This window comes from Salvelinus fontinalis, chromosome 28, assembly GCF_029448725.1.
Source record: "Salvelinus fontinalis isolate EN_2023a chromosome 28, ASM2944872v1, whole genome shotgun sequence".
Classification (NCBI taxonomy): domain Eukaryota; kingdom Metazoa; phylum Chordata; class Actinopteri; order Salmoniformes; family Salmonidae; genus Salvelinus; species Salvelinus fontinalis.
The window spans coordinates 47,613,213-47,637,803 of record NC_074692.1 but is presented as its reverse complement, the minus strand read 5'-3'; the positions used below and the strand labels follow the sequence as shown (position 1 = coordinate 47,637,803).

Sequence of the window (24,591 nt, the reverse complement as noted above, 5' to 3'; positions counted from 1 at the left end):
CAAGGTTTAGCACCATGAAGGAACCAAGGTTCAGGACCATGAAGGAACCAAGGTTCAGCACAATTTAGGGTAGAAGGAACCAAGGTTCAGCACCATGAAGGAACCAAGGCTCAGCACCATGAAGGAACCAAGGTTCAGGACCATGAAGGAACCAAGGTTCAGCACCATGTAGGAACCAAGGTTCAGCACCATGTAGGGTAGAAGGAACCAAGGGTCAGCACCATGTAGGGTAGAAGGAACCAAGGTTCAGGACCATGTAGGGTAGAAGGAACCAAGGTTCAGCACCATGTGGGAACCAAGGTTCAGGACCATGTAGGGTAGAAGGAACCAAGGTTCAGCACCATGAAGGAACCAAGGTTCAGCACCATGTAGGGTAGAAGGAACTAAGGGTCAGCACCATGAAGGAACCAAGGTTCACCACCATGAAGGAACCAAGGTTCAGCACCATGAAGGAACCAAGGTTCAGGACCATGAAGGAACCAAGGTTCAGGACCATGAAGGAACCAAGGTTCAGGACCATGAAGGAACCAAGGTTCAGCACCATGAAGGAACCAAGGTTCAGGACCATGAAGGAACCAAGGTTCAGGACCATGAAGGAACCAAGGTTCAGCACCATGAAGGAACCAAGGTTCAGCACCATGAAGGAACCAAGGTTCAGGACCATGAAGGAACCAAGGTTCAGGACCATGAAGGAACCAAGGCTCAGCACCATGACAGAACCAAGGTTCAGCACCATGTAGGGTAGAAGTCCGTTTAACATGTGAATCTGTCCACGAGGTATTAGATTGGTCTAAAGAGCAACAAGCAGGTAAATAATCAGACATGGGCTGCCTGTGTGGCTTCATCAACTCTCACTGAAGAAGATGCTGAAAAGTTGTTTCTTTCCATGAAATCAGTGGTGTCAGATTCATTCCATGGAGTGCCTAGTGTGTCTTCAGGTTTTTGGTTTTTCCTTTCAATTAAGAGATAGACAACATGGTGAGGTGAGTTCCTTACTGTAACCTAGACAACATGGTGAGGTGAGTTCCTTACTGTAACCTAGACAACATGGTGAGGTGAGTTCCTTACTGTAACCTAGACAACGTGGTGAGGTGAGTTCCTTACTGTAACCTAGACAACATGGTGAGGTGAGTTCCTTACTGTAACCTAGACAACATGGTGAGGTGAGTTCCTTACTGTAACCTAGACAACATGGTGAGGTGAGTTCCTTACTGTAACCTAGACAACGTGGTGAGGTGAGTTCCTTACTGTAACCTAGACAACATGGTGAGGTGAGTTCCTTACTGTAACCTAGACAACATGGTGAGGTGAGTTCCTTACTGTAACCTAGACAACATGGTGAGGTGAGTTCCTTACTGTAACCTAGACAACATGGTGAGGTGAGTTCCTTACTGTAACCTAGACAACATGGTGAGGTGAGTTCCTTACTGTAACCTAGACAACATGGTGAGGTGAGTTCCTTACTGTAACCTAGACAACATGGTGAGGTGAGTTCCTTACTGTAACCTAGACAACATGGTGAGGTGAGTTCCTTACTGTAACCTAGACAACGTGGTGAGGTGAGTTCCTTACTGTAACCTAGACAACGTGGTGAGGTGAGTTCCTTACTGTAACCTAGACAACGTGGTGAGGTGAGTTCCTTACTGTAACCTAGACAACGTGGTGAGGTGAGTTCCTTACTGTAACCTAGACAACATGGTGAGGTGAGTTCCTTACTGTAACCTAGACAACATGGTGAGGTGAGTTCCTTACTGTAACCTAGACAACGTGGTGAGGTGAGTTCCTTACTGTAACCTAGACAACACGGTGAGGTGAGTTCCTTACTGTAACCTAGACAACACGGTGAGGTGAGTTCCTTACTGTAACCTAGACAACTTTGCGAGGTGAGTTCCTTACTGTAACCTAGACAACGTGGTGAGGTGAGTTCCTTACTGTAACCTAGACAACGTGGCGAGGTGAGTTCCTTACTGTAACCTAGACAACGTGGCGAGGTGAGTTCCTTACTGTAACCTAGACAACGTGGTGAGGTGAGTTCCTTACTGTAACCTAGACAACGTGGTGAGGTGAGTTCCTTACTGTAACCTAGACAACGTGGTGAGGTGAGTTCCTTACTGTAACCTAGACAACGTGGTGAGGTGAGTTCCTTACTGTAACCTAGACAACGTGGTGAGGTGAGTTCCTTACTGTAACCTAGACAACGTGGTGAGGTGAGTTCCTTACTGTAACCTAGACAACATGGTGAGGTGAGTTCCTTACTGTAACCTAGACAACATGGTGAGGTGAGATCCTTACTGTAACCTAGACAACGTGGTGAGGTGAGATCCTTACTGTAACCTAGACAACATGGTGAGGTGAGTTCCTTACTGTAACCTAGACAACACGGTGAGGTGAGTTCCTTACTGTAACCTAGACAACACGGTGAGGTGAGTTCCTTACTGTAACCTAGACAACGCGGTGAGGTGAGTTCCTTACTGTAACCTAGACAACATGGTGAGGTGAGTTCCTTACTGTAACCTAGACAACATGGTGAGGTGAGTTCCTTACTGTAACCTAGACAACGTGGTGAGGTGAGTTCCTTACTGTAACCTAGACAACGTGGTGAGGTGAGTTCCTTACTGTAACCTAGACAACGTGGTGAGGTGAGTTCCTTACTGCAACCTAGACAACGTGGTGAGGTGAGTTCCTTACTGTAACCTAGACAACGTGGTGAGGTGAGTTCCTTACTGTAACCTAGACAACGTGGTGAGGTGAGTTCCTTACTGTAACCTAGACAACGTGGTGAGGTGAGTTCCTTACTGTAACCTAGACAACGTGGTGAGGTGAGTTCCTTACTGTAACCTAGACAACGTGGTGAGGTGAGTTCCTTACTGTAACCTAGACAACGTGGTGAGGTGAGTTCCTTACTGTAACCTAGACAACGTGGTGAGGTGAGTTCCTTACTGTAACCTAGACAACGTGGTGAGGTGAGTTCCTTACTGTAACCTAGACAGCACGGTGAGGTGAGTTCCTTACTGTAACCTAGACAACACGGTGAGGTGAGTTCCTTACTGTAACCTAGACAACGCGGTGAGGTGAGTTCCTTACTGTAACCTAGACAACATGGTGAGGTGAGTTCCTTACTGTAACCTAGACAACATGGTGAGGTGAGTTCCTTACTGTAACCTAGACAACATGGTGAGGTGAGTTCCTTACTGTAACCTAGACAACGTGGTGAGGTGAGTTCCTTACTGTAACCTAGACAACGTGGTGAGGTGAGTTCCTTACTGTAACCTAGACAGCACGGTGAGGTGAGTTCCTTACTGTAACCTAGACAACACGGTGAGGTGAGTTCCTTAAGGTAACCTAGACAACGTGGTGAGGTGAGTTCCTTACTGTAACCTAGACAACGTGGTGAGGTGAGTTCCTTACTGTAACCTAGACAACATGGTGAGGTGAGTTCCTTACTGTAACCTAGACAACATGGTGAGGTGAGTTTCTTACTGTAACCTAGACAACGTGGTGAGGTGAGTTCCTTACTGTAACCTAGACAACATGGTGAGGTGAGTTCCTTACTGTAACCTAGACAACGTGGTGAGGTGAGTTCCTTACTGTAACCTAGACAACGTGGTGAGGTGAGTTCTTTACTGTAACCTAGACAACGTGGTGAGGTGAGTTCCTTACTGTAACCTAGACAACATGGTGAGGTGAGTTCCTTACTGTAACCTAGACAACGTGGTGAGGTGAGTTCCTTACTGTAACCTAGACAACGTGGTGAGGTGAGTTCCTTACTGTAACCTAGACAACGTGGTGAGGTGAGTTCCTTACTGTAACCTAGACAACATGGTGAGGTGAGTTCCTTACTGTAACCTAGACAACATGGTGAGGTGAGTTCCTTACTGTAACCTAGACAACGTGGTGAGGTGAGTTCCTTACTGTAACCTAGACAACGTGGTGAGGTGAGTTCCTTACTGTAACCTAGACAACGTGGTGAGGTGAGTTCCTTACTGTAACCTAGACAACATGGTGAGGTGAGTTCCTTACTGTAACCTAGACAACGTGGTGAGGTGAGTTCCTTACTGTAACCTAGACAACATGGTGAGGTGAGTTCCTTACTGTAACCTAAAAAACGTGGTGAGGTGAGTTCCTTACTGTAACCTAGACAACATGGTGAGGTGAGTTCCTTACTGTAACCTAGACAACATGGTGAGGTGAGTTCCTTACTGTAACCTAGACAACATGGTGAGGTGAGTTCCTTACTGTAACCTAGACAACATGGTGAGGTGAGTTCCTTACTGTAACCTAGACAACATGGTGAGGTGAGTTCCTTACTGTAACCTAGACAACATGGTGAGGTGACTACTTTCTGAATGCACTGTATGTAGAAGATAGGCTATGTACACGCTGCCCACAATATGAGGTGGAAACTGAGAGGTACTTCCTAACCTCCTGCCAAACGTATGACCATATTAAAAGACACATATTTCCCTCAGATTACACAGAACCCCAAAGCATTAAAAAACAAATCCAATTTTGATGAAATACCACAGTGTGCATCAAAGCAGCAAGACGTGTGACCTGTTACCACAAGAAAAGGGCAACCAGTGAAGAACAAACACCATTGTAAATACAACCCATATTTATGTTTCTTATTTTCCATTTAACTATTTGCACATAATTACAACACTGTATATAGACATAATATGACATTTTAAATGTCTTAATTATTTTGGAACTTTTGTGAGTGTAATGTTTACTGTTATTTTTTGTTTATTTCACTTTTGTTTATTATCTATTTCAATTGCTTTGGCAATGTTAACATATGTTTCCCATGCCAATCAAGCCCCTTGAATTGAATTGAGTGAGAGAGATGGATAATGAGAGAGAGAGAGAGAGAGAGAGAGAGAGAGAGAGAGAGAGAGAGAGAGAGAGAGAGAGAGAGAGAGAGAGAGAGAGAGAGAGAGATGGATAATGAGAGAGAGAGAGAGAGAGAGAGAGAGAGAGAGAGAGAGAGAGAGAGAGAGAGAGAGAGAGAGAGAGAGAGAGAGAGATAGAGATAGACAGAGAGAGAGAGAGAGATGGATAATGAGAGAGAGGGAGAGAGAGAGAGAGAGAGAGAGAGAGAGAGAGAGAGAGAGAGAGAGAGAGAGAGAGAGAGAGAGAGAGAGAGAGAGAGAGAGAGAGAGAGAGAGAGAGAGAGAGAGAGAGAGAGAGAGAGAGAGAGAGAGAGAGAGAGAGAGAGAGAGAGAAAGAGAGAGCGAGAGAGATGATAGAGAGCGAGAGATGAATGGATGGGTGGATGGATAGAGAGAGAGAGAGTAGGAGAGAGAAAGGTGAATGAAGTTGGCATATCTAATATAATCTCAAGACTGGTATTTAAATGTGTGAAGTACAAGACACGTTGAAGTCTGTCTAGGCCAGTTGGCTGTCTATCTACCAGAGCAGAGTCATTCTTGTCAACATCAACATGTCCCAACAGTCCAATCACTGTTTCCAGATGGAGGAACACACTGCTAAACAGTGACACCTGGTGGCAGGAAAATAACCTCACAACACAGACACTGAATAGGGGAGGATCCTGGGTTGAACACAGATCCTTGACACTATTTGAGGTGCACTCGACTTACGTTGGAGTTTGGACTTTTGTGTAATAGTGTGTGTTCCTCTCCCATGTTGTGGAGCTGCTGTGTGTGTGTGTGTGTGTGTGTGTGTGTGTGTGTGTGTGTGTGTGTGTGTGTGTGTGTGTGTGTGTGTGTGTGTGTGTGTGTGTGTGTGTGTGTGTGTGTGTGTGTGCGTGCGCGCGTGTGTGTGTACCTCTCCCATGCTGTGGAGCTGTTGTGCGACCCCTCGGAGGTGCTCCTCGCTGACCAGTGGGTTGATGTGTTCCTGGACGTCAGAGACAAACTGTTGCCATGACGTCAGCTGGTTAGGACCACTCATTCTCCTCCAGGAGGGCAGGGTCGAGACCAGACACTCTGAAAGGGCCGACTTGGGACTACAGGTCTGTCAGAGAGGGGAGAGAGAGGGACTTAAGACATTTGACCACAATAACTACCGTGGGATATGTGTCAATAGCAACCTTGGGGAACATCCTCTGCATCATCAGCAGACTTATACATTTACTCAGCGAAAACAATTTACTGAGCAAATGTCAAATTGGCTTCATACCAAATTACAGTACAACAGACCACATATTCACCCTGTACACCCTCATTGACAAACAAACAAACAAACCAAAACAAAGGCAAAGTCTTCTCAAGCTTTGTTGATTTCAAAAAAAGCTTTTAGACTCAATTTGTCACAAGTCACATTTCTCTAAAGACAAAAAATACAAAAAACAAGGTAGGCTTCTTTTGCAACATTGTAGCCAACATCACCAGCGTTGCTATGGAAATATATACATTGACAGCCTCAACCAGCAGCTGGTCATTATGTCCTCTGCATCTAGAGAACATGTCTTGGTACAACACAGGCAGAACCTGAGACCAGCACAACCAGCATGGCCTCCACCACACAGCCTGATGACACTGCACCAGCCCAGGTCAGAATACCAGCCTCCCAGTCTGCACCAGCCCAGGTCAGAATACCAGCCTCCCAGTCTGCACCAGCCCAGGTCAGAATACCAGCCTCCCAGTCTGCACCAGCCCAGGTCAGAATACCAGCCTCCCAGTCTGCACCAGCCCAGGTCAGAATACCAGCCTCCCAGTCTGCACCAGCCCAGGTCAGAATACCAGCCTCCCAGTCTGCACCAGCCCAGGTCAGAATACCAGCATCCCAGTCTGCACCAGCCCAGGTCAGAATACCAGCCTCCCAGTCTGCACCAGCCCAGGTCAGAATACCAGCCTCCCAGTCTGCACCAACCCAGGTCAGAATACCAGCATCCCAGTCTGCACCAGCCCAGGTCAGAATACCAGCATCCCAGTCTGCACCAGCCCAGGTCAGAATACCAGCATCCCAGTCTGCACCAGCCCAGGTCAGAATACCAGCATCCCAGTCTGCACCAGCCCAGGTCAGAATACCAGCATCCCAGTCTGCTCCACCCAGGTCAGAATACCAGCCTCCCAGTCTGCACCAGCCCAGGTCAGAATACCAGCCTCCCAGTCTGCTCCAGCCCAGGTCAGAATACCAGCCTCCCAGTCTGCTCCAGCCCAGGTCAGAATACCAGCCTCCCAGTCTGCACCAGCCCAGGTCAGAATACCAGCCTCCCAGTCTGCTCCAGCCCAGGTCAGAATACCAGCCTCCCAGTCTGCTCCAGCCCAGGTCAGAATACCAGCCTCCCAGTCTGCTCCAGCCCAGGTCAGAATACCAGCCTCCCAGTCTGCTCCAGCCCAGGTCAGAATACCAGCCTCCCAGTCTGCACCAGCCCAGGTCAGAATACCAGCCTCCCAGTCTGCTCCAGCCCAGGTCAGAATACCAGCCTCCCAGTCTGCTCCAGCCCAGGTCAGAATACCAGCCTCCCAGTCTGCTCCAGCCCAGGTCAGAATACCAGCCTCCCAGTCTGCTCCAGCCCAGGTCAGAATACCAGCCTCCCAGTCTGCTCCAGCCCAGGTCAGAATACCAGTCTCCCAGTCTGCTCCAGCCCAGGTCAGAATACCAGCCTCCCAGTCTGCTCCACCAGCCCAGGACAGAATACCAGCCTCCCAGTCTGCACCAGCCCAGGTCAGAATACCAGCCTCCCAGTCTGCACCAGCCCAGGTCAGAATACCAGCCTCCCAGTGTGCTCCAGCCCAGGTCAGAATACCAGCCTCCCAGTGTGCTCCAGCCCAGGTCAGAATACCAGTCTCCCAGTCTGCTCCAGCCCAGGTCAGAATACCAGCCTCCCAGTCTGCTCCACCAGCCCAGGACAGAATACCAGCCTCCCAGTCTGCACCAGCCCAGGTCAGAATACCAGCCTCCCAGTCTGCACCAGCCCAGGTCAGAATACCAGCCTCCCAGTGTGCTCCAGCCCAGGTCAGAATACCAGCCTCCCAGTGTGCTCCAGCCCAGGTCAGAATACCAGTCTCCCAGTCAGCTCCAGCCCAGGTCAGAATACCAGCCTCCCAGTCTGCTCCACCAGCCCAGGACAGAATACCAGCCTCCCAGTCTGCACCAGCCCATGTCAGAATTCCAGCCTCCCAGTCTGCACCAGCCCAGGTCAGAATACCAGCCTCCCAGTCTCCTCCACCCAGGTCAGAAAACCAGCCTCCCAGTCTGCTCCAGCCCAGGTCAGAATACCAGCCTCCCAGTCTGCACCAGCCCAGGTCAGAATACCAGCCTCCAAGTCTCTACCAGCCCAGGTCAGAATACCAGTCTCCCAGTCTGCACCAGCCCAGGTCAGAATACCAGCCTCCAAGTCTGCACCAGCCCAGGTCAGAATACCAGTCTCCCAGTCTGCTCCAGCCCAGGTCAGAATACCAGCCTCCCAGTCTGCACCAGCCCAGGTCAGAATACCAGCCTCCAAGTCTGCACCAGCCCAGGTCAGAATACCAGTCTCCCAGTCTGCTCCAGCCCAGGTCAGAATACCAGCCTCCCAGTCTGCACCAGCCCAGGTCAGAATACCAGCCTCCAAGTCTGCACCAGCCCAGGTCAGAATACCAGTCTCCCAGTCTGCACCAGCCCAGGTCAGAATACCAGCCTCCAAGTCTGCACCAGCCAGGTCAGAATACCAGTCTCCCAGTCTGCTCCAGCCCAGGTCAGAATACCAGCCTCCCAGTCTGCTCCAGCCCAGGTCAGAATACCAGTCTCCCAGTCTGCTCCACCAGCCCAGGACAGAATACCAGCCTCCCAGTCTGCACCAGCCCAGGTCAGAATACTAGCCTCCCAGTCTGCTCCAGCCCAGGTCAGAATACCAGCCTCCCAGTCTGCTCCACCAGCCCAGGACAGAATACCAGCCTCCCAGTCTGCACCAGCCCAGGTCAGAATACTAGCCTCCCAGTCTGCTCCACCCAGGTCAGAATACCAGCCTACCAGTCTGCTCCAGCCCAGGTCAGAATACCAGCCTCCCAGTCTGCTCCAGCACAGGTCAGAATACCTGCCTCCCAGTCTGCTCCACCCAGGTCAGAATACCAGCCTACCAGTCTGCTCCAGCCCAGGTCAGAATACCAGCCTCCCAGTCTGCTCCAGCCCAGTCAGAATACCAGTCTCCCAGTCTGCACCAGCCCAGGTCAGAATACCAGCCTCCCAGTCTGCTCCAGCCCAGGTCAGAATACCAGCCTCCCAGTCTGCACCAGCCCAGGTCAGAATACCAGCCTCCCAGTCTGCTCCAGCCCAGGTCAGAATACCAGCCTCCCAGTCTGCTCCACCCAGGTCAGAATACCAGCCTACCAGTCTGCTCCAGCCCAGGTCAGAATACCAGTCTCCCAGTCTGCTCCAGCCCAGGTCAGAATACCAGCCTCCCAGTCTGCTCCAGCCCAGGTCAGAATATCAGCCTCCCAGTCTGCACCAGCCCAGGTCAGAATACCAGCCTCCCAGTCTGCTCCAGCCCAGGTCAGAATACCAGCCTCCCAGTCTGCTCCACCCAGGTCAGAATACCAGCCTCCCAGTCTGCTCCAGCCCAGGTCAGAATACCAGCCTCCCAGTCTGCTCCAGCCCAGGTCAGAATACCAGCCTCCCAGTCTGCTCCACCCAGGTCAGAATACCAGCCTACCAGTCTGCTCCAGCCCAGGTCAGAATACCAGTCTCCCAGTCTGCTCCAGCCCAGGTCAGAATACCAGCCTCCCAGTCTGCTCCAGCCCAGGTCAGAATATCAGCCTCCCAGTCTGCACCAGCCCAGGTCAGAATACCAGCCTCCCAGTCTGCTCCAGCCCAGGTCAGAATACCAGCCTCCCAGTCTGCTCCACCCAGGTCAGAATACCAGCCTCCCAGTCTGCTCCAGCCCAGGTCAGAATACCAGCCTCCCAGTCTGCTCCAGCCCAGGTCAGAATACCAGCCTCCCAGTCTGCTCCAGCCCAGGTCAGAATACCAGCCTCCCAGTCTGCTCCACCCAGGTCAGAATACCAGCCTCCCAGTCTGCTCCAGCCCAGGTCAGAATACCAGCCTCCCAGTCTGCTCCAGCCCAGGTCAGAATACCAGCCTCCCAGTCTGCTCCAGCCCAGGTCAGAATATCAGCCTCCCAGTCTGCTCCAGCCCAGGTCAGAATACCAGCCTCCCAGTCTGCTCCAGCCCAGGTCAGAATACCAGCCTCCCAGTCTGCTCCACCCAGGTCAGAATACCAGCCTCCCAGTCTGCTCCAGCCCAGGTCAGAATACCAGCCTCCCAGTCTGCTCCAGCCCAGGTCAGAATACCAGCCTCCCAGTCTGCTCCAGCCCAGGTCAGAATATCAGCCTCCCAGTCTGCTCCAGCCCAGGTCAGAATACCAGCCTCCCAGTCTGCTCCAGCCCAGGTCAGAATACCAGCCTCCCAGTCTGCTCCAGCCCAGGTCAGAATACCAGCCTCCCAGTCTGCACCAGCCCAGGTCAGAATACCAGCCTCCCAGTCTGCACCAGCCCAGGTCAGAATACCAGCCTCCCAGTCTGCACCAGCCCAGGTCAGAATACCAGCATCCCAGGCTGCTCCACCCAGACAACTACCCAGAACTGCAATCCTCATCGATTAAAATGGGAAGCTCTTGGTCAGGAGAGATGATTCCCTAGACACCTGGTGTATAAGTTCTGGTGTACTACAACTGATCGTGCAGCTCCTCAGTCAGACCAGGATTGACACCCCTGACAACATCATCATCCACACTGGCACAAACCACCTTCGTGCCAAAGGTGAAGATGTATCTGGGGCAGTGAGAAGAGTGGCAGAACGGGCACAGGCTGTGTTCCCAACAACCAATATAGTTGTGTCCACACATATTATTTCACTTATAATTCACTGTATCACAATTCCAGTGGGTCAGAAGTTTACATACACTAAGTTGACTGTGCCTTTAAACAGCTTGGAAAACTCCAGAAAATGATGTTATGGCTTTAGAAGCTTCTGATAGGCTAATTGACATACTTTGAGTCAATTGGAGGTGTATCTGTGGATGTATTTCAAGGCCTACCTTCAAACTCAGTGCCTCTTTGCTTGACATCATGGGAAAATCAAAAGAATTCAGCCAAGATCTAAGAAAAAAAATTGTAGACCTCCACAAGTCTGGTTCATCCTTGGGAGCAAATTCCAAACACCTGAAGGTACCACGTTCATCTGTACAAACAATAGTACGCAACTATAAACACCATGGGACCACGCAGCCGTCATACCACTCAGGAAGGAGACGCGTTCTGTCTCCTAGAGATGAACGTACTTTGGTGCGAAAAGTGCAAATCAATCCCAGAACAACAGCAAAGGACCTTGTGAAGATGCTGGAGGAAACAGGTACAAAAGTATCTACAGTGGGGCAAAAAAGTATTTAGACAGCCACCAATTGTGCAAGTTCTCCCACTTAAAAAGACGAGAGAGGCCTGTAATTTTCATCATAGGTACACTTCAACTATGACAGACAAAATGAGAAAAAAAAATCCAGAAAATCACATTGTAGGATTTTTTATGAATTTATTTGCAAATTATGGTGGAAAATAAGTAACCACCACATATTTGGACACCCCTCCGTGTACAGTAGCCCTATTATAAATAATAGAAACAGTCCTGATCAAATAGTGAACAACAACGGGAAGGAGTTAGTGCATCTCTGTCGAGCCTTAGGCCTGTACATGCTTAATGGTAGAATCAGAGGCGACTCTTTAGGTCAGTTTACTTACTGCTCAGCTCTTGGGACAAGTGTAGTTAGTACATCCATTAGTGCATTCACTGTGAGATCACAGACACCATTGTCGGATCATAGACACCATTGTCGGATCATAGACACCATTGTCGGATCACAGACACCACTGTCAGATCACAGACACCATTGTCAGATCACAGACACCATTGTCGGATCATAGACACCATTGTCGGATCATAGACACCATTGTCGGATCACAGACACCACTGTCAGATCACAGACACCACTGTGAGATCACAGACACCATTGTCGGATCACAGGCGCCATTGTCGGATCACAGACACCATTGTCGGATCACAGACACCATTGTCGGATCACAGACACCATTGTCGGATCACAGACACCATTGTCGGATCACAGACACCATTGTCGGATCACAGACACCATTGTCGGATCACAGACACCATTGTCGGATCACAGACACCATTGTCGGATCACAGACACCATTGTCGGATCACAGACACCATTGTCGGATCACAGACACCATTGTCGGATCACAGTCAGATCAAGGTTTTTCGGAAGAAATTAACCAGCAATACTCATTAAAAAAAAACAGCCCAATTAAACTCTACAACATGAACCTAGAACATTACAATTAAATTATCAATTAAACTCATTAGAACCAAATCAGACAGATGGGCTCCAAACAGTGCAGAGAAATTCATGGAAACATTAAACTCAAATGAAATAATGAACTCTACACAGGTCTTCCAGAACAATATCAAAACAATGAAAGGGGTCAATTCAGCAAATCGGAGAAAAACGAAATCCAACATCAGAAACAAAAAGTTTCTGAAAAATGGTTTGATACGGAATGTAAAACAATTAGAAAACACCTAAGACAAATGTCAACTGAAAAACATAAGCAGCAAAACAACCCAGAACTACGCTGAGATTACTGTGAAACACTGAAACACAAGACATGTAATAATACCAATAAGACACTGTAAGGTCTACTACACCTGTAATAATACAAATAAGGTCTACTACACCTGTAATAATACAAATAAGGTCTACTACACCTGTAATAATACAAATAAGGTCTACTACACCTGTAATAATACCAATAAGGTCTACTACACCTGTAATAATACCAATAAGGTCTACTACACCTGTAATAATACCAATAAGGTCTACTACACCTGTAATAATACCAATAAGGTCTACTACACCTGTAATAATACAAATAAGGTCTACTACACCTGTAATAATACCAATAAGGTCTACTACACCTGTAATAATACCAATAAGGTCTACTACACCTGTAATAATACAAATAAGGTCTACTACACCTGTAATAATACCAATAAGGTCTACTACACCTGTAATAATACCAATAAGGTCTACTACACCTGTAATAATACCAATAAGGTCTACTACACCTGTAATAATACCAATAAGGTCTACTACACCTGTAATAATACCAATAAGGTCTACTACACCTGTAATAATACCAATAAGGTCTACTACACCTGTAATAATACCAATAAGGTCTACTACACCTGTAATAATACCAATAAGGTCTACTACACCTGTAATAATACCAATAAGGTCTACTACACCTGTAATAATACCAATAAGGTCTACTACACCTGTAATAATATCAATAAGGTCTACTACACCTGTAATAATACCAATAAGGTCTACTACACCTGTAATAATACCAATAAGGTCTACTACACCTGTAATAATACCAATAAGGTCTACTACACCTGTAATAATACCAATAAGGTCTACTACACCTGTAATAATACCAATAAGGTCTACTACACCTGTAATAATACCAATAAGGTCTACTACACCTGTAATAATACCAATAAGGTCTACTACACCTGTAATAATACCAATAAGGTCTACTACACCTGTAATAATACCAATAAGGTCTACTACACCTGTAATAATACCAATAAGGTCTACTACACCTGTAATAATACCAATAAGGTCTACTACACCTGTAATAATACCAATAAGGTCTACTACACCTGTAATAATACCAATAAGGTCTACTACACCTGTAATAATACCAATAAGGTCTACTACACCTGTAATAATACCAATAAGGTCTACTACACCTGTAATAATACCAATAAGGTCTACTACACCTGTAATAATACCAATAAGGTCTACTACACCTGTAATAATACCAATAAGGTCTACTACACCTGTAATAATACCAATAAGGTCTACTACACCTGTAATAATACCAATAAGGTCTACTACACCTGTAATAATACCAATAAGGTCTACTACACCTGTAATAATACCAATAAGGTCTACTACACCTGTAATAATACCAATAAGGTCTACTACACCTGTAATAATACCAATAAGGTCTACTACACCTGTAATAATACCAATAAGGTCTACTACACCTGTAATAATACCAATAAGGTCTACTACACCTGTAATAATACCAATAAGGTCTACTACACCTGTAATAATACCAATAAGGTCTACTACACCTGTAATAATACCAATAAGGTCTACTACACCTGTAATAATACCAATAAGGTCTACTACACCTGTAATAATACCAATAAGGTCTACTACACCTGTAATAATACCAATAAGGTCTACTACACCTGTAATAATACCAATAAGGTCTACTACACCTGTAATAATACCAATAAGGTCTACTACACCTGTAATAATACCAATAAGGTCTACTACACCTGTAATAATACCAATAAGGCCTACTACACCTGTAATAATACCAATAAGGCCTACTACACCTGTAATAATACCAATAAGGCCTACTACACCTGTAATAATACCAATAAGGTCTACTACACCTGTAATAATACCAATAAGGTCTACTACACCTGTAATAATACCAATAAGGTCTACTACACCTGTAATAACACCAATAAGGTCTACTACACCTGTAATAACACCAATAAGGTCTACTACACCTGTAATAACACCAATAAGGTCTACTACACCTGTAATAACACCAATAAGGTCTACTACACCTGTAATAATACCAATAAGGTCTACTACACCTGTAATAATACCAATAAGGTCTACTACACCTGTAATAATACCAATAAGGTCTACTACACCTGTAATAATACCAATAAGGTCTACTACACCTGTAATAATACCAATAAGGTCTACTACACCTGTAATAATACCAATAAGGTCTACTACACCTGTAATAATACCAATAAGGTCTACTACACCTGTAATAATACCAATAAGGTCTACTACACCTGTAATAATACCAATAAGGTCTACTACACCTGTAATAATACCAATAAGGTCTACTACACCTGTAATAATACCAATAAGGTCTACTACACCTGTAATAATACCAATAAGGTCTACTACACCTGTAATAATACCAATAAGGTCTACTACACCTGTAATAATACCAATAAGGTCTACTACACCTGTAATAATACCAATAAGGTCTACTACACCTGTAATAATACCAATAAGGTCTACTACACCTGTAATAATACCAATAAGGTCTACTACACCTGTAATAATACCAATAAGGTCTACTACACCTGTAATAATACCAATAAGGTCTACTACACCTGTAATAATACCAATAAGGTCTACTACACCTGTAATAATACCAATAAGGTCTACTACACCTGTAATAATACCAATAAGGTCTACTACACCTGTAATAATACCAATAAGGTCTACTACACCTGTAATAATACCAATAAGGTCTACTACACCTGTAATAATATCAATAAGGTCTACTACACCTGTAATAATATCAATAAGGTCTACTACACCTGTAATAATACCAATAAGGTCTACTACACCTGTAATAATACCAATAAGGTCTACTACACCTGTAATAATACCAATAAGGTCTACTACACCTCTAATAATACCAATAAGGTCTACTACACCTGTTCTATTCGACACGTGACAAATAAACAATGATTCAATGTTATTGGCTGTCAGAGTGTATGAACTAACAGAGACGATGTTATTGGCTGTCAGAGTGTATGAACTAACAGAGACGATGTTATTGGCTGTCAGAGTGGATGAACTAACAGAGACGATGTTATTGGCTGTCAGAGTGGATGAACTAACAGAGACGATGTTATTGGCTGTCAGAGTGTATGAACTAACAGAGACGATGTTATTGGCTGTCAGAGTGGATGAACTTACAGAGACGATGTTATTGGCTGTCAGAGTGGATGAACTAACAGAGACGATGTTATTGGCTGTCAGAGTGGATGAACTTACAGAGACGATGTTATTGGCTGTCAGAGTGGATGAACTTACAGAGACGATGTTATTGGCTGTCAGAGTGTATGAACTAACAGAGACGATGTTATTGGCTGTCAGTGGATGAACTAACAGAGACGATGTTATTGGCTGTCAGAGTGTATGAACTAACAGAGACGATGTTATTGGCTGTCAGAGTGTATGAACTAACAGAGACGATGTTATTGGCTGTCAGAGTGTATGAAATAACAGAGACGATGTTATTGGCTGTCAGAGTGTATGAACTAACAGAGACGATGTTATTGGCTGTCAGAGTGTATGAACTAACAGAGACGATGTTATTGGCTGTCAGTGTATGAACTAACAGAGACGATGTTATTGGCTGTCAGAGTGTATGAACTAACAGAGACAATGTTATTGGCTGTCAGAGTGTATGAACTAACAGAGACGATGTTATTGGCTGTCAGAGTGTATGAACTAACAGAGACGATGTTATTGGCTGTCAGAGTGTATGAACTTACAGAGACGATGTTATTGGCTGTCAGAGTGTATGAACTAACAGAGACGATGTTATTGGCTGTCAGAGTGGATGAACTAACAGAGACGATGTTATTGGCTGTCAGTGGATGAACTTACAGAGACGATGTTATTGGCTGTCAGAGTGTATGAACTAACAGAGACGATGTTATTGGCTGTCAGAGTGTATGAACTTACAGAGACGATGTTATTGCGTAGTTCCAGCAGGTGGTTCCGGAGCAGTTTGACATCTTTAGAGGTGGAGGCTCCAGCGTCCATCACAAACAGCCTCTCTGAGATCTGCAGGTCGTTGCCAAACCTGTTCCGGAGCTCCTTGAGTAGAGGCCTCTCCTTGTCGTATCCAAACTCCCCTCCAGCCCCCCGAGGCAGGCAAGCCACGTCAGCATGAGTCCCCACGAGGACTACCGTCAGCGGGCTATGGATGCGGCCTCCAAACGCTGGGGACGGACACGCTGTGTTACTGGTCAGCTCAACATTCCCCTACAGATCTAGTCCTATCTAAACCTCTATACCTGCAGTCACATTTCTAACAAACTCATTCAAACCGTGTTCTACTGTACGGGTGTAGTCTCCGAAGCTGTCTGTCATTGTGATGTTAAGACAGGCTGGAACCATGACAACACAGGAGAGAGGAGATGAGCCCGGAGCGAGAGGTCAAGGGTTAGAGAGAGGAGGAGGGGAATATGACAAGACAAAGTAGACAGATACAGGATGATTATTTTCTACTAAAATGGTATTCCTTAGGATTTGATGAATGACTAGTGACGGCATAGTGAGTCTGTGTGACTGGCTTACAGATGTTATCCTGAGACTAATGTGTTGAACCAGTACGTGGCCTGGCGGAGGGTTAAGGTCAGGAGAACAAAGGCTGTGGTTTGCCAGAAGCTGCAGACGCCCTGATGACATGGAGCTGCCTGCCCTTGGACCTGCCCACCACCTCTACTGACCATCTAGCTATGGGCTTCTAGATCCTCTCATGCCCACCACCTCTACTGACCATCTAGCTATGGGCTTCTAGATCCTCTCATGCCCACCACCTCTACTGACCATCTAGCTATGAGCTTCTAGATCCTCTCATGCCCACCACCTCTACTGACCTACTAGCTATGGGCTTCTAGATCCTCTCATGCCCACCACCTCTACTGACCATCTAGCTATGAGATTCCAGATCCTCTCATGTCCACCATCTCTACTGACCATCTAGCTATGGGCTTCTAGATCATCTCATGCCCACCACCTCTACTGACCATCTAGCTATGAGCTTCTAGATCCTCTCATGCACACCACCTCTACTGACTAGGGCTGTTACGGTGACCGTATTACCGCTCCACCCGCGGTCACGAGTCATGAAGGCAGTCAAAATCCACATGACCGTTTAGTCACAGTAATTAGACTTCTCCAAGCTCTGATGCTGACTGTCATTAGTAGCCTGCCAAACTTGCTAACTGCCTGGTACTCAACACTCTATTGTCCCTCTAATCATTCTGACATCAATGCAAAATGTAATGGAAAATCTAATCAAACAGTTCATGAGAGCCCATGAGCTCATGTTGCGTAACATTTCTACAGGCTATTCAATTATGTGAAAAAACAGAGTGATGTCCTCTACTAAAAAGAGGAGGATCCCATCAGCTGTCTATAGGCTTGGCATACTTTCTATTGGCTAGGCCTACTATATTTATTTCCCAACTTTTCTAATATTAACTTTTTGCAACTATAGGGGGTGCTGTTTCGCATTAGCATAATTTGCACTACAGATTAAACTGCCTAGTACTCAATTCTTGCTCGTACAATATGCATATTATTGTTATTATTGGATAGAAAACACTCTCTAGTTTCTATAGCCGTTTGAATTATGTCTCTGAGTGGAACAGAACTCATTCTACAGCACTTTTCCTCCCAGTGAGTGAGTTTTCAGAACTCTTGGCCTCTGGTTCCAGATCAATTTTAAAGCCACTGTAAATCCTATGAGGATACAAACACTGCCCACGCCTTCCTCTAGATGCGGTGACAATTTGAATGGAGTCGATTGCGCAATCATGGGCTCTATAAATCACCAAATACCGGAAGTAGCGTTCCTTTGGACTCTGCGCTCAACGCAAGAAGGATATCTGACTGGCCTTTTTCCAAGCCTTGGTTTAGCCAGTAATATAGCGTCGGTCATCTTTTTACTCGTTATAGGTGTTAGAAACATCATAAGGTAGTTAATTTAAACCGTTTTATAGCAATTTATATCCGTTTAGTGCGATTTTGAGGCATTACTTTGTAATACACTTTGAAGCTCCGGGCACGTTTCGGGGTCCCGGTCGTACGTTAGTGGGCATTTCGACGGACAAGTGGACATCTTTCGACCAAAAGAAGATTAGACCCAAGAAAGGATTCATTGCCCAAGATTCTGATGGGAGAACAGCTCATAGTAAGAACAATTTATGATGATAAATCGTGTTTCTGTCGAAAAATGTTAAACGCTTATGCCGCCATTTTGTTTGCTATAGCTTCGCTTGGCGCAACCTGTATTGAAAAGTAAGGATAATTTAAAAAATGTAATTCCGCGATTGTATTAAGAATTAAATTGTCTATCAATCGCTGTCCACCCTGTATTTTTTTGTCAAGTTTATGAGTATTTATGTATAAGACTAGATCACTGTCTAATATGGTGCACAACATTTTCTGACCAGCTGGGATACTTTTGTCATTGACTAACCATGATTTTGGTGGCTAAATATGCACATTTTCGAACAAACTCTATATGTATGTTGTAATATGATGTTACAGGAGTGTCATCTGAAGAATTCTGAGAAGGTTAGTGAAAAAATTTATATATTTTGGCGATGATAACGATATCGCTCTCTTTGGCTTGAATCAGTGCTCGGGTAACGTTTGCATATGTGGTATGCTAATATAACGATTTATTGTGTTTTCGCCGTAAAACACTTAGAAAATCTGAAATGTTGTCTGAATTCACAACATCTGTGTCTTTCCATTGCTATGTGCTGTGTATTTTTAAGAAATGTTTTATGATGAGTAAATTGGTAATACAAGTTGCTCTCTGTAGTAATTCTAGGAGCTTTGGTGAGATTTGTGATGGTGGCTGCAATGGCAAACTATGATTTATACCTGAAATATGCACATTTTTCTAACAAAACCTATCCTATACCATAAATATGTTATCAGACTGTCATCTGATGAGGTTTTTTCTTGGTTAGTGGCTATCAATATCTTAGTTTAGCCGAATTGGTGATAGCTACTGGTGTTGAGAGAAAATGGTGGTTAACCTTTCAGGAGCCTCTACCCCGGGTCCGGGAGCACCCCCCCCCCCCACACACTGATTAGCATCGCTAGCATAGCGTCACAATTAAATAGTAGCATCTAAATATCATTAAATCACAAACCCTCCGATCCAACAGGTCCCAGACGTGCTCAATGGGATTGAGATCCGGGCTCTTCGCTGGCCAACACTGACATTCCTGTCTTGCAGGAAATCACGCACAAAACGAGCAGTATGGCTGGTGGCATTGTCATGCTGGAGGGTCATGTCAGGATGAGCCTGCAGGAAGGGTACCACATGGGGAGGATGTCTTCCCTGTAACGCACAGCGTTGAGATTGCCTGCAATGACAACAAGCTCAGTCCGATGATGCTGTGACACACCGCTCCAGACCATGACGGACCTTCCACCTCCAAATGGATCCCGCTCCAGAGTACAGGCCTCGTTGTAACGCTCATTCCTTCGACGATAAATGCTAATCCGACCATCACCCCTGGTGAGACAAAACCGCGACTCGTCAGTGAATAGCACTTTTTTTTTCCAGTGACGGTGTGTTTGTGCCCATAGGCGACGTTGTTGCCGGTGATGTCTGGTGAGGACCTGCCTTACAACAGGCACAAGCATGGAGATTGCCTGCAATGACAACAAGCTTAGTCTGATGATGCTGTGACACACCGCACCAATGACACTGCGAGGATGCTCAGCTGTCCATCCAGTCTCCCTGTAGTGCTGTCTTAGGCATCTCACAGTATGGACATTGCAATTTATTGCCCTGGCCACATCTACAGTCCTCATGCCTCCTTGCAGCATGCCTAAGGCACATTCACGCAGATGAGCAGGGACCCTGGGCATCTTTCTTTTGGTGTTTTTCAGAGTCAGTAGAAAGGCCTCTTTAGTGTCCTAAGTTTTCATAACTGTGATCTTAATTGGTTCATTGAACAAGCATGGGAAACGCTGTTTAAACCCATAACAATGAAGATCTGTGAAGTTATTTGTATTTTTACGAATTATCTTTGAAAGACAGGGTCCTGAAAGAGGGACGTTTCATTTTTTGCTGTGTTTAGGACTTCCTGTTTCTTTGGGTTAGGGTTAGGTTTAAGCATATAGGACTTCCTGTTTCTTTGGGTTAGGGTTAGGGTTAAGCATATAGGACTTCCTGTTTCTTTGTTGACGCTCAACACAGAATAGCTGCAGCTGCACTCCCTCATCGCTTGGAGAAAATATCCTTTTATTCAGCTTTGTTCAATTGTATTCTTCATACTATAATATAAAATAATACTATAAAATAATACTATAAAATACTATAATATAATTCTATACAATAATATAAAAGAATACTATAAAATATAAAATACTGTAAAATAATACTATACAATAATACTATACAATAATACTATTCAATAATGCCACAGAATACTGAGCAAATCTTGTCTGTTAAATGAACTAGTGTAGCCCACAGCCATTTGGCATAGCCACATCAGGGCCTAACATAAGGACAACTCAGAGTTTGCTATTCTGTTCTTCTGAAATAAACTACTTTTTCTTCATATCATGTTTCTTTAGACCTGTTTAAAATAAATGATGGATGTATTGTGAAGGTGTAGACTACATTACATGGATTTATTGTGATGGTGTAGACTATATTACATGGATTTATTAGACTTTATAAAATGTAGATGTTCCAAAGGTCTGCATCAGTGGCTTGTAGGTTCTGAGTGGAAGCCAGGAGATGCTAAATGTGTTTATGTTAATTAACGGTCAATTACCGTGAGATCAGCAATTATTTGCTTGACAATCACCGGCTGGTGCAGTGGTCTAAGGCACTGCATTGCAGTGCTAGCTGTGCTACTAGAGATTCTGGGTTCGAGTCCAGGCTCTGTTGCAGCCGGCCGCGACCGGAAGATCCATGGGACGGCGCACAATTGGCTCAGCGTCGTCCAGGTTAGGGGAGGGTTTGGCCGGCAGGGATGTTCCTGTCCCATCACGCACTAGCGACTCCTGTGGCGGGCCGGGCGCAGTGCACGCTGACACGGTTGCCATGTGTACGGTGTTTCCTCCGACACATTGGTGCGGCTGGCTTCTGGGTTAAGCGAGCATTGTGTCAAGAAGCAGTGCGGCTTGGTTGGGTTGTGTCTCGGAGGACGCACGGCTCTCGACCTTCGCCTCTCCCGAGTCCGTACGGGAGTTGCAGTGATGGGACAAGACTGCAACGACCAATTGGATACCACGAAATTGGGGAGAGAAGGGGTAAAAAAAAAAACGAATCACTGGCTGACGAAATGTTGTGCCTGCCACAGCCCTACTACTGACCATCTAGCTATGGGCTTCTAGATCTTCTCATGCCCACCACCTCTACTGACCATCTAGCTATGGGCTTCTAGATCATCTCATGCCCACCACCTCTACTGACCATCTAGCTATGAGCTTCAAGATCCTCTCATGCCCACCACCTCTACTGACCATCTAGCTATGGGCTTCTAGATCCTCTCATGCCCACCACCTCTACTGACCATCTAGCTATGGGCTTCTAGATCCTCTCATGCCCACCACCTCTACTGACCATCTAGCTATGGGCTTCTAGAACATCTCATGCCCACCACCTCTACTGACCATCTAGCTATGGGCTTCTAGATCCTCTCATGACAACCACCTCTACTGACCATCTAGCTATGGGCTTCTAGATCCTCTCATGCCCACCACCTCTACTGACCATCTAGCTATGGGCTTCTAGATCCTCTCATGACAACCACCTCTACTGACCATCTAGCTATGGGCTTCTAGATCCTCTCATGCCCACCACCTCTACTGACCATCTAGCTATGAGCTTCTAGATCCTCTCATGACAACAGATGCCCCTCTTGAGGCTTCAGGATGCACTCAAACAGACTTGATCTAGAAGCAATCAAACAAACTTGATCTAGAAGCAATCAAACAAACTTGATCTAGAAGCAATCATACAGACTTGATCTAGAAGCACTCAAACAGACTTGATCTAGAAGCACTCAAACAGACTTGATCTAGAAGCAATCAAACAAACTTGATTTAGAAGCACTCAAACAAACTTGATCTAGAAGCAATCAAACAAACTTGATCTAGAAGCAAGCAAACAGACTTGATCTAGAAGCGCTCAAACAGACTTGATCTAGAAGCACTCAAACAGACTTGATCTAGAAGCACTCAAACAGACTTGATCTAGAATAACTCATACAGACTTGATCTAGAAGCACTCAAACAGACTTGATCTATAATAACTCATACAGACTTGATCTAGAAGCACTCATACAGACTTGATCTAGAAGCACTCAAACAGACTTGATCTAGAAGCACTCAAACAGACTTGATCTAGAAGCACTCAAACAGACTTGATCTAGAAGCACTCAAACAGACTTGATCTAGAATAACTCATACAGACTTGATCTAGAAGCACTCAAACAGACTTGATCTATAATAACTCAAACAGACTTGATCTAGAAGCACTCAAACAGACTTGATCTAGAACCACTCAAACAGACTTGAGCTAGAAGCACTCATACAGACTTGATCTAGAAGCACTCATACAGACTTGATCTAGAAGAACTCAAACAGACTTGATCTAGAAGCACTTAAACAGACTTGATCTAGAAGCACTCAAACAGACTTGATCTAGAACCACTCAAACATACTTGATCTAGAAGCACTCATACAGACTTGATCTAGAAGTACTCAAACAGACTTGCTCTAGAATAACTCATACAGACTTGATCTAGAAGCACTCATACAGACTTGATCTAGAAGCACTCAAACAGACTTGATCTAGAAGCACTCAAACAAACTTGATCTAGAAGCATTCAAACAGACTTGATCTAGAAGCAATCAAACAGACTTGATCTAGAATAACTCATACAGACTTGATCTAGAAGCAATCAAACAGACTTGATCTAGAAGAACTCATACAGACTTGATCTAGAAGCAATCAAACAGACTTGATCTAGAAGAACTCATACAGACTTGATCTAGAAGCACTCAAACAGACTTGATCTAGAAGCACTCAAACAGACTTGATATAGAAGCACTCAAACAGACTTGATCTAGAACCACTAAAACAGACTTGATCTAGAAGCAATCAAACAGACTTGATCTAGAAGAACTCAAACAGAATTGATCTAGAAGCAATCAAACAGACTTGATCTAGAAGAACTCAAACAGACTTGATCTAGAAGCTCTTAAACAGACTTGATCTAGAAGAACTCAAACAGACTTGATCTAGAAGAACTCAAACAGACTTGATCTAGAAGAACTCAAACAGACTTGATCTAGAACCACTCAAACAGACTTGATCTAGAAGAACTCAAACAGACTTGATCTAGAACCACTCAAACAGACTTGATCTAGAATATATTTATTTTTAAATGACTTGTTTATGTTGCTTAACAGGTGCTCTGAGATGATGTAATGAAAAGCTAACAGTTGAATAAATGAGAGGTCCGGGTACGTACCTATAGTATCCTGTGGTAGTGTTAAGGCCTTTAACATGTTGAGCCAGTATGTAGCCTGGCTGAGCTGAGTCTCGTAGGGTTCCTCCAGACTGAACACCACCAGGTGGATGGCTGTAGGGTCATTGGCAGCAAAGTAGTCATAAGAACAGTAGTACACAGGGTTGCCACTGAACTCCCAAACACTGAAGTCTCCTACACCTAGAGACAGAGAGACAGTCACAGAGACACACAGACAGAGAGAGAGAGAGAGACAGAGAGAGAGTTTAACGAATACAGCACAACAAAGGTTTTAAGGGTTAGGGGTTAGAGGAGGATCTTCTATGACTGGAACTCATCTCGTAAAGGTTAAAGGTTAGCTCTTAGAGCAGGGTTTCCCAAACTCGGTCCTGGGGACCCCAAAGGGTAAACGTT

The 24,591-nt window shown here is 45.2% G+C and overlaps 1 protein-coding gene across 1 annotated transcript in view; it reads right to left on the bottom strand.

Annotated features, from left to right (window-relative positions):
* The window catches only part of dapk1 (death-associated protein kinase 1), a gene marked incomplete at its 5' end in the record, with an annotated part of 153,854 nt that overhangs the window by 41,464 nt on the left and 87,799 nt on the right, over window positions 1-24,591 (bottom strand). Inside the window, 3 exon segments of the mRNA XM_055887875.1 lie at window positions 5,791-5,979; window positions 16,616-16,875; window positions 24,181-24,378. Of these exon segments, the coding sequence (XP_055743850.1) occupies window positions 5,791-5,979; window positions 16,616-16,875; window positions 24,181-24,378 (647 nt within the window).